Source organism: Octopus sinensis, linkage group LG18, assembly GCF_006345805.1.
Source record: "Octopus sinensis linkage group LG18, ASM634580v1, whole genome shotgun sequence".
NCBI classification, from domain to species: domain Eukaryota; kingdom Metazoa; phylum Mollusca; class Cephalopoda; order Octopoda; family Octopodidae; genus Octopus; species Octopus sinensis.
Genome location: NC_043014.1, coordinates 47051552 through 47063311, shown reverse-complemented (window position 1 = coordinate 47063311; position 11760 = coordinate 47051552). Strand labels below are relative to the sequence as shown.

General features: G+C 38.1%; 1 protein-coding gene across 2 annotated transcripts; it reads left to right on the top strand.

Moving 5' to 3' along the window:
* The first annotated feature begins 1430 nt into the window (after positions 1-1430).
* LOC115221721 (zinc finger protein 345-like) lies at positions 1431-11169 on the top strand. Of its 2 annotated transcripts, XR_005002934.1 has the most exons (3): positions 1431-1962; positions 7554-10495; positions 10585-11169. XR_005002934.1 is itself a non-coding variant. In XM_029791933.2 (2 exons), the coding sequence occupies exon 2, from the start codon at positions 7974-7976 to the stop codon at positions 9912-9914; it is 1941 nt and encodes a 646-aa protein (XP_029647793.1). In that variant the 5' UTR covers positions 1431-1962; positions 7554-7973; the 3' UTR covers positions 9915-11169. The 2 variants fall into 2 exon arrangements, 1 of the variants encoding a protein (XP_029647793.1); XM_029791933.2 differs by having other exon boundaries at positions 7554-11169.
* The last annotated feature ends 591 nt before the right edge of the window (positions 11170-11760 follow it).

Here is an 11760-nt window from a genome sequence, read left to right as displayed (position 1 = left end):
TTAAATAAAGTATATATATATATATATAGATAGATAGATATTGGCAATATAACGTATATCCGAATAAGTAACACACTCTTAAGTATAGAGCAGTAAAGTATTAAAGCAATAAAGTTAACGTCTGGCCTTAGAGTGACCTATGGTCTGGCATCCACAAAAGCCGCAGGCCAGGAGATAGAACCCTATTTTCCAAATTGGCTGGTCTAGGGGAGACAACCCGTCCTCACCAACGCCGAAACTTTTATTCTCCGATGATCTTTTGACCAAACGAAGAATTAAATTTGTTTTTGTTTTGAGTTTCATGAGCTGCCCATTAAGATGTGGCTTTTGTGGATGCAACAGCATCAGTCATTCTATGACCAGAATTTAACTTTATTGCTTTGAATATATATATATATATATATAATTCGTTTTTTGGATTTGGTTTGCAAGATTCGGATCTTTTCGGTTTGATTGGGTTTATTTAGATTTCTTCACAAATGTAAATAAACCCAATCTGTTTCTTAAACGAGGGACATATTCATACGGCACAGAATGTTTTTTTCTTATCTCAATAGACGTCATTGATTGGTTGAAATTGCAGAAATTGAAGAAAAAAGACAACAAATATCTTACAAACTACAGAATTTTCTCAATAAAATATGAGATAATATGGGTCAATATAGTTGGCTAATTGTGTCCTGCCATAAAATTTCTTGCTTTGTGCCTTTGTTAGAAATTATTTGTTCTATTATTTCGTGCAAACAAGAGCAAAAATTGTGTTCAGGGAACATCGGCAGGCTTTCCCAAACTGTTAATGTGAATGTAGATGATGTTTTTTTTTTTCAACTTCTGTAAATTTAATGTCTGAAGAAAAAGTGATTCCTTGCAGAGGTTGCCATTCTAGAGAGAAATGATTGGATAAAATATTTAGTATAAGGTTTGAGCTGTGAGATATGTTAAAGATGTTGATGTAGGCTCAGTTTGATATAGTATACAGCTTATTAATTCACAGGAATAGTTTTTTCTCTGCTTATTTGAACAATTTGGCTGGACGAAGGAGCTTTATCCTTGGGTTTTGCATTCCTTCTGGTTCCATGTAAAAGCGTCTGTTCTGGTGCCATGCACCCAGTACACGTTGAAAAGAGTTTGCCATTAGGTAAGGCATCCAGCCATAGAATCCATGTCAAAACAAGCAATTGGAGCCTGGTGTAGCTCTCTGTCTGGCCAGTTCCTGTCAAACTGTCCAACCCTTGCCAGCATGGAAAACAGACGTTAAAAGATGATGATGATGATCTATCAATCTGTCTGTCTATTTGACAGTTTGAAATGAATCTATAATACTGAAGTTAGAATACACAGATACACATGTATGTATGCTTGTGCATGTGTGTGCGTGTTCGTCCAATTTGAGAAACCCTGCCAACTTGTTAACTAGCCCTGCAACGCTGTCACAGCGCCATTTTCTAAGTTATAGAGTTGCATAGCAACGCCTTATTAGATTCGTTTGAAACGATCTAATTATATACGGCGTATAAAGCTTCAAAATTGTAGAAAAAGTTTCACTGTATATTTATTTTTCTGCTTAAACTGAGAATCGATTGATTTTTAACATCAGGGAATACCAAATTTGTGTGTTGTCTGCTAGAATCATCAAAGTGAGAAACACACGTCCAGAATTACCTCCCTTGCCTCTCTGTTACCGCCATTTTCTAATTGTAGAAAAATATTTCTTTGAGTCAAATCACAAATAATTTCGTAAATAACTTCATCACTTCATATTTATAATTATAAACAAGAGCTTTCTCTTCAGTTGCTTCTCGAATCACTTCTCTGGTGTAACACTGACTGACGCTAAAGCTAGAATAACCTCCCTTCTTCTAACGCCATCGCCATATTTCTTTACAGATCTGCTGCTTTCCTGCGATGCCGCAGAATTTTACATGTTGCACCCTTTATAAGCATCATGTTGACACATATCAGGTATTATACATCGTTTTATTATTCAATAACTATTTATACATTTCAGTACATATGAAGTAATCTTTTTTTCTCTTCGTGTGTGTGTAGGAAATAATGTTTAATATGGTCTTTTGATTTGTGTTTACATTCTTTCGTATTTCTGACACAACAGAAAATGTTGATGTTTATTTTTTTCAAGTCACGAAATATTTTGTGTTTTTATGTTCCTGTAAATAACCACCAGCTAATTAGAATTTATTGATACCAGCTTTAGAAATCTAGATGGATATTCGGTAGCGACCAACGAAAGTAATCTAATGTTTATATGGATCAACTGAACATTACTGATATGAAAAATTAGGATCTTTTCGGTTTGAACGGCAGTTTTTAACATAATTTGTAGGTAACTAAAAAATTTTAAACTTCGTATACTGGTAGAATGTGTTTATAAAACATCTTTTTCTCTTGGCTTTATTGAGAAAATTCTATAGTTTGTAAGATATTTGTTGTTTTATTTCTTCAATTTCTGCAATTTCAACCAATCAATGACGTCTATTGAGGTGAAAACATTCTGTGCCGTATGAATATGTCCCTCGTTTAAGAAACAGATTGGGTTTATTTACATTTGTGAAGAAAAAAAAGATACCCTTCCCCCCACCCCTAACCCTAAAACAGATTGAAATGCAATAGATTGATACTAGGGTCTTAATTATGGGTGACAATTTCATATGACACCGCTAGAAAAAACTGCCGTTCAAACCGAAAAGATCCTCCAAGTCTACCTAGATGTACCATTGATAGGCATTCTTTCGATATTACTCGACAAAATCAAAACATTTCACTTCGGGTATTTCCGTGGAAGCAAACGACAGTTCGATTCTGATTCCTGATTGGAAATTTGCAGATTTTACCTACACACATGAAACAGGTAAGAACAAAATATGCAAGGCTTACTTTGCTGGCATAATTTCGTTATATCGGCGATCTTTCGTCTCTAGTAGACCTTTCCGTCGATTTCAGTAAAAAAATTTTTTTTTTTTACATATGGGCTTGCGGGAACTTTTGAAGTAATATACATACATATACACATACACCGAGTAAAAATTTTCAGTTATCTCTTTCTTTCACACACACTAACAGAAGCACTTCACTTACACAACATACTGTCTGTCTCCCACACCCCATCAAACACACACACATGTACATCAATGCTTCACATGCACGGTAACTTCAAAAGAATTTCCCTTGTCATACAATCGCTTTCTCTTAGTCTCTTTCGCTCTCATTACTTCAAAAGTTCCCGCAAGCCCATATGTAAAAAAAAAAAAAAAATTTTTACGGAAATCGACGGAAAGGTCTACTAGAGACGAAAGGTTGCCGTTATATCTATACTCCACAACCCATGGAAATACCCCAAGTGAAATGTTTTGATTTAAATCGAGTTATATCGAAAGAATGCCCATTGATAAAACTCACGTATTTGACAGTACTGCTTCTACTTACCTGTGGTATCTATAAACATTTTGGGAGATTTGGGTCGGCCAAAATATCGACTTGCTCGACAAGACGATATTTTAAAGTGAATGTTATCAAGAAACTTAGAAGAAAATCAGTAACATATAGAGAAGACATACTGTAATAATAATAATAAATCGATAAATAAATATGTCTTGTGAAAAACAGTATAATTTATTAAGGTAAATAGTAAGAAAATGGTTAAAAAGAGGAGTAAAAACAGGCAGAAAAAGAAATCAGTAAATAAATAAACAAAATACATACATAGGTGCAGGAGTGGCTGTGTGGTAAGTAGCTTGTTTACCAACCACATGGTTCCAGGTTCAGTCCCACTGCGTGGCACCTTGGGCAAGTGTCTTCTACTATAGCTGACTCGGGCTGACCAAAGCCTTGTGAGTGGATTTGGTAGACGGAAACTGAAAAGAAACCCGTCGTATATATGTATATATATATGTATGTATATGTATGTGTATGTGTGTGTGTGTTTGTGTTTGTCCCCCTAGCATTGCTTGACAACCGATGCTGGTGTGTTTACGTCCCCGTAACTTAGCGGTTCGGCAAAAGAGACCGATAGAATAAGTACTGGGTTTACAAAAGAATAAGTCCCGGGGTCGATTTGCTCGACTAAAGGCGGTGCTCCAACATGGCCGCAGTCAAATGACTGAAACAAGTAAAAGAGTAAAAGAGTGTACACACTCCCTCAGTTATACATTGTACCTGAGGTACTGAAATAACCAAACACCCCACATGGACATTACTGATATTTTTCTAAGTTTGGATGTTAAGTCAAAACTTTCTTGTCAGTGTTTCAGCTCCTCAGAATGGCTTACTGTATTTATTTTGTTACTGCATTCATTTTGAGATGCTCTGTGTTTCTTTCAATTACTTTAAATATAACAAAGAATTGAGTAAAATAACTTAGTTATCATTCAGCTAGTGTTAGGAACATAAATTGTGACTAACATTTGGAGGAAGATTTTAATTCAAAACTTATGAAAACAAGACATTTGTACTACAGAGCCAGAGGTGGTTTCAGCTGGGTTGGTATTAAAAGGGTTAAGAATTGTTTCTCTATTATATATTTTAACCCTTTCATTACTATATTTATTTTGAGATGCTCTGTGTTTTTTTCAATTATTTTAGATGTAACAAAGAATTGAGTAAAATAACTTAGATATCATTCAGCTAGTGTTAGGAACATAAATTGTGACTTAGGTTTGGTGGAAGATTTTAATTCAAAACTTATGGAAACAAGACATTTGTACTCAGAGCGAGAGTCGGTTTCAGCCGGGTTGGTATTAAAAGGGTTAAGAATTATTTCTCTATTATATATTTTAACCCTTTCATTACTATATTTATTTTGAGATGCTCTGTGTTTTTTTCAATTAATTTTAAATATAACAAAGAATTGAGTAAAATAACTTAGATATCATTCAGCTAGTGTTAGGAACATAAATTGTGACTTAGGTTTGGTGGAAGATTTTAATTCAAAACTTATGGAAACAAGACATTTGTACTCAGAGCGAGAGTCGGTTTCAGCGGGGTTGGTAATGAAAGGGTTAAAAGGCTGGAAAATGTAACTTAACAAAAGGTTATAGTATTTCAGTGCCTTGTTCAGGATATTTGTCACTTCTGCTACAATATTAAGGGTATGTGATGGAGGAAATAACTGCTTGTAGTGGCATCCCATTTGAAACATCTGCTTCTATCGCCTCCACCCAACAAGTTAAATTCCCTTTGCCCTGGGACAATAGTTGCCCACTGGCTCCATAATTAAAGGGTTATTTACTCCGACTAGGATTTGTTTTATCACTAAGTTTATCTTGTGGTAACCATAGCGACCTGCATTCAGTTGATGACAGTATATGAAGCTTTGCAAGAGATTTGCAGTACCAACACCTTATTCTCTCACATTATCTCAGCTCAGATTCTGAGGGTGATGGATATACAGAGTGCATCAGGGCTAAATAAGCCACAGGCAAATTATCAATCTAATCATCAGAAAATTTGGCAGTTGCAGAACAGTGCTTCTCTACCAATTTTTGCCTATGGACCCCTTGATTCCTATTGTACTCAGGTGGATCCTCATAGCCATTATATTTTCAGATGATACAGTTCTATATTTTGGAGATGAGGAATTATGTACATTATTAACATTTGATGGATATTTGTCTCATCAGGTGTCTTGGCGAAATTTCGAATCTGGTTCTCATTCCTAAGGTATTTTTCGATGTTATTATTATGATTATTCAGGTCACTGCCTGGAATCGAATTCGGAATCTTGGGGTTAGTAGCCTGCGCTCTTTACCACTACACCATATGCCCATGGGCAATTATGGAGTGAATTTTTAGGTCTTATAAATCTAATATTTTCCTATCCTTCCTTAATACTGGTACCCATATGCTATTCATATCTGCATTCGGTCTGCTTAGGAGGTTGTTGTGTCCTAGCATATGTGCTGTTTCTTTTAGTTTTTGTATTTTCCAGTAGTGTTCTCTGTCTATAATTTTAACTTCATCCCACAGGGGGCAGTGGTCTGCATTTTTCCATACATGATCAGCTATACCCAATTTATCAATATCTCATCCTGTGTCACAGCTTTGCAATGTTCCTCTACCCTTATTTTGAGGGGGCAGCATGTTTCGCCTTTGTATAACCTACCACATCTGCATGGGATGGAGTACATGCAGTCTTTGGTCATATTCTCTTCTATTGGCAGTTTTACCCGAAGGAGATATTTGTGAGGTGTTGTATTACTCTTGAATATATTTTTAGAGTTAAATATTAAGAATTGTATAGCAGCGTTGTGAAAATATTTTGTGTGTTGCAGATGCATAACTGATTTATTGCAGATAAACTTTAGTAGAAAAATCTCATATGGGGCCCGGTTGAGAACCACTGACCTTGAATGTTGATCAGATTGACAAAAAAGAAAATCAAAAATGTGTGTTGATTGTAAATTGTCTCAAATGCTTTGAGATAATTTCCCTACTCAAGAACTCAATTTAAAAAATCCTCTACAGTTGTAGAGCTTCTCCCAGTTGTCTGTTAGAGTGAATCCATAATGAATAGGAGTGGATGTTAGCCTCCAAATAAGAAGAAATCTGAAAGGAAGTAGGGGAGAGACAGAGAGGAGCATTTCCAGAGGTTATAATTGATTCTAACATGGGCAAAAGAGCAGAAATTTGGTAGGAGGGGGCGGGGTCAGTTAATTATTCAGCAAGAGAACAGTCATCTTTTATTTTATCATCAATTTTAGTGAGATCTGAACTCAAGACAAACAAAAAAAAAATAAGTATAAATAGGCATTCTATTAAGACTCTAAGGATTTTGCAATCCATTGCCCTGTGTGGAAAGAGACCATGTGAGACCTTTGACAGCAGGCTGCTGTCCACTCTGACAGAATCTACCAGAACAAACAAGACTGAGCACTCTGAGAAGTAAAACAATAATAATAATAATAATAATAATAATCCTTTCTGTGCAAAGGGTGCAAAGAGCACCATACGAGTGTGATTGTTGACAGAGCGGCTATTCGAGTATGATCGTTACCAGCGTTGCCTTACTGGCACTTATGCCCGTGCTAGTAGGGTACCAAGAGCACCATCCGAGCGTGATCGTTGCCAGAGCAGCCACTGCCTTCCGTACCTGTGGCACGTAAAAGGGCACCATTCGAGCGTGATCGTTACCAATGTCGCTTCACTGGCACCTGTGCCGGTGGCACGTGTAAAAAGATTCGAGCGAGGTCATTGCCAGTACTGCCTGACTGGCCCCCATGCCGGTGGCACGTAAAAAGCACCCACTACACTCATGGAGGGGTTGGCGTTAGGAAGGGCATCCAGCTGTAGAAACACTGCCAGATCAGACTGGGCCTGGTGCAGCCTTCTGGCTTCCCAGACCCCGGTTGAACCGTCCAACCCATGCCAGCATGAAAAGCGGATGCTAAACGATGATGATGATGATGATGATGATTTATAAGAAAAGAAAGAAACAAAACTGTTTCATATAATAACCTATTGATTGATGCCCCCCACTCCCTCATTTCCTGTCACATTCCTCTGTTGTGTATTTATTTTATGTATTTATTTATTTTCAGAATATCCTGATAGAACTGCTCATGGCCACTTGAACTATGCAATGGAACTGGTGTTATTCTTCAATGTTACATCAATCCTGACTGTTGAATCTGTTTCACAAGAATTGTAACGTTCATGGTTGGACAACTGAAGCACTGCCACCCGTAATGGTAAAGCTTCATTCCTGCCATGTCTTCAGATTCTAATAGAAATATCTACTGACAGTTTGACGATGATGATGATGATATGTGGATATTTATACATGGATTAAAACATAGCCAAATCTCTCCATAGAGGCCTGCTATGAAATAGTTTAATAATTACTTTGCACTCACACGTTCATATCTCTTTGTCTGTGTGTCTATCTTCCATCATCATCATCATCATCAACAACAGCAACAACAACATCAGCAGCACATTTTTCTAAGGTATTTCCCAAAATGGCTGAAAACTTCCAGTGTAAATATTGTAATGAAATATTTACGTCTTTGGCCGATCTTTCACAGCATAAAAAAATTCATACTTTTTCGTGTGACATTTGTTCCACTGAATTTTTGTACAAATCTTTATTGTCAACACACCTGAGGACACACCTGAAGAAGCCTTTCAAATGTGCGATATGTTGTCGCAACTTTGCTAAATCAGTGCAGTTCAATGCACACATGAAAACACACGAGACAGTCCCTTGTTACAAATGTGGTTTCTGTAGCCTGACTTTCACCACAGCTAGCAATATGCTTTCCCATATTGAAGAACATCTGCGTACCCAGTATCAATGTGGACTTTGCTCCAAGGGGTTCGAGTTACTCGATGACCTTTCTGAACACCTCCGACTGCATTTCAAAATAAAATCTCTTGGACAACGCAGTAAAAGACCAACTGTTGTTAACAACAGTAAAGAAACTGTATTGGACCCAACCTCTACGTCAACTGTTGCTGAGGTCTCTAAGACATGTGATTCGAATCAAGAAAAAAACGGTGATGTCGCAACTCTGCCTAGGGACTGCAACGAAGCAGCTAAGCGCAGCGCTAAAGTGCACCAGTGTGAGTACTGCAATGCCACATTTAAACGTAAGCATCTGTTGACCACTCATCGGAGAATCCATACTGGTGATCGGCCGTATAAGTGTAGCTATTGTGATAAGAACTTCAGTCGTTATTATGCAATGGTGGCCCATGAGAGACTCCATACTGGGGAACGTCCGTATAAATGTAACCAGTGTGATAAATCATTTACTGTCTCTAGTCACTTAAATGTTCATTTTAAACTAAAACATATCGGTTTAAGGCCTCATAAATGTGACCGATGTGACAAAGCTTACCGTAGTCCGGGAGAGCTTCGCATTCACATCCGTTCCCACACTGGGGACCGGCCTTTTTCATGTGAGGTCTGTGGGAAGAACTATGCTACCCAATGTTCACTGACCATTCATAAAAAGACGCACTCCCCAGACAAAAAACCTTACATTTGTGAGTTGTGTGGTCTCTCTTATAAGCAGCCGAGCAGTTTAAGTGTCCATATGCGTACTTCACATGGAAGCGACAAAGAGAAAAAACATCACTGTGAATTCTGTCAAAAGAGTTTTCATATTGCCGGGAGCCTTCTGCGGCACCGGCGCATCCACACAAACGAAAGGCCTTATTTGTGTGACCTTTGTGATAAGTCATTTCGTGAATCTTCAGCTCTCAAAACCCACAAGAGGCGACAACATCTTGGTGAACGTCCGTATCATTGTGATTGTTGCGACAAGTGTTTCTGTACCCAAACGGATCTTACCAGACACAAAAAAACCCACAAAGGCCTTGCTGTCCTTTCATCTCTGGCGGTTAGTATTGCTGAAAATAAGCTGAAAGATGTACCTGCTTCTCAGTCTCTCTATTCAAAACCTACCGAGGAAATACAATTAACTGCTTCACAGCTACCAGTAACCATAGCTCAGCCCGTTGTGTCTCCCCTAACTGTGCCTATCCCACAACAAACTGTGTCTCCTTTGACTGTTTCTGTTACACAAGAAGACCCATCTTCCCTAGCAGTGCCCATCACTTCTGTATCAAGCTCTCTAGAAGAAATGTACGTGGTACCTCAAACCCCAAATGAAATAACTCTATCTCATGATATTTCATTACACCCTGAAGAGACTTGTGAAATAACCGCTTCTCACGCAGTGCAAATATCTGAACAGTTACAAGATGTGTCGGCTGATGTGTCGATGTCCACTGTCCAGGATGTGACCTTATCACACGACTCTATGGTGGTTGTCACTGACCAGCAGTCACCTGCTATTGGTTCAATGACATTAACGTTACCTGTCTCCTCTATCCATCAAACCTTCCCTTACAAAGTGACGTGGCCCTACATTTTTCACCTCAAATGTCCCTGACAATCCCCAACAGCGTTACTTCGTCACATTCTGTCGTACCTACCACTTCTCAGACAGTAGCTCTCTCACAAGTGGTCCACTCCCTTACGTAATGTGGAAACGAGTTGTGAATCTTGTAATTAATTACCCATACTTGGCTACTGGATGTTTAGCAGGTACTCCGCATCCCCCGTCAGCGTTTTAGAGATGAGGATTTGTTCAACAGTTATTTTACTCCAAATGTCATTGGCGGATAAGTAAGTTGCTGGGTGTGTGCCTCCTGCATCCCAGCTGAGTGATGACAAACCTGACAAATATGTCATAGACATCACATTGTGATGACAAAACTGACATAGACATTGTATTGTGATGACAAACATGACATAGACATCACGTTGTGATGACAAACCTGACATAGATGTCACATTGTGATGACAAACATGGCAAAGATATCCCATCATGATGACAAGCATGTCATAGTCATCACATTGTGATGACAAATCTGACAGAAACATCACATCGTGATGACAAACATGACATAGACATCACATTGTGATGACAAACATGTCATAGACATCACATTGTGATGACAAACCTGACATGTCACATTGTGATGACAAACATGGGAAAGACATCCTATCATGATGACAAACATATCATAGTCATCACATAATGATGACAAATCTGATAGAAACATCACATTGTGATGACAAACACGTCATAGACATCACATTGTGATGACAAGCCTGACAAGCATTGTGATGACAGACCTGACATAGATATGTTTTGATGAAAAACCTGACCCTGATGTCAGTAACATAACACTATTAATAATAACTGTTACCATGGTGATAGTTACATCAGTCTCTACTTATCATTGACTCTCTACTTAGACTCGACTCTACTTAGCAGTGACTCTCAATTCCAATCTGGGTCAGCTTAAAGACCTTCTGCATTAATTTTGGATTTGCGAATCAATCCAGTTGTTGTCAGTGAGTCAAGAAGGGATCATTAAATGAGGAGAGAGGAAAATGATACCTTAAATGAATGTAAGTTGTTCTCATTAATTAGTTTTCTGTTAATTAAAGGACACAATCCATTCAACATTCTAATTGAACCCACTCCCCTCACTTCAAAAATCACGTTCAGTTATATTCAGTTTGTGGAAACAAGGAAAAATTCCAATTAATTTATTTATTTTGATTTCTATTTTCAATCAATGAACTTTACATAAATGTTCAATTTTGAGAAATAAACAACAATTTTATATTTTTGACATCATGTTTTGTCTCATTTCTTTTATCTGCTAAACCCTTAGTGATAAACAGCATATAGGCACAGGAGTGGCTGTGTGGTAAGTAGCTTGTTTACCAACCACATGGTTCCAGGTTCAGTACCACTGCGTGGCACCTTGGGCAAGTGTCTTCAACTATAGCCTCGGGCCGACCAAAGCCTTGTGAGTGGGTTTGGTAGACGGAAACTGAAAGAAGCCTGTCGTATATATGTATATATATATATGTATTATGTGTGTGTGTGTGTTTGTCTCCCTAGCATTGCTTGACAACCGATGCTGGTGTGTCTACGTCCCTGTCACTTAGCGGTTCGGCAAAAGAGACCGATAGAATAAGTACTGGGCTTACAAAAGAATAAGTGCCGGGGTCGATTTGCCCGACTAAAGGTGGTGCTCCAGCATGGCCGCAGTCAAATGACTGAAACAAGTAAAAGAGTAAAAGAGTAAGAGTATATCCACTCATAGAAACCATGCCAAATTAGATCAGAACCTGGTGTAGCCCCACCAGTTTACCAGTTACAGTCAAAATCATCTAACCATGCCAACAGGGAAAGTAGGTGCTAAATGATGATGATG

Coding starts and splice junctions, on each gene's coding strand:
- LOC115221721 (XM_029791933.2), top strand. CDS start 7,974: ATGGCTGAAAACTTCCAGTGTAAATATTGTAATGAAATATTTACGTCT.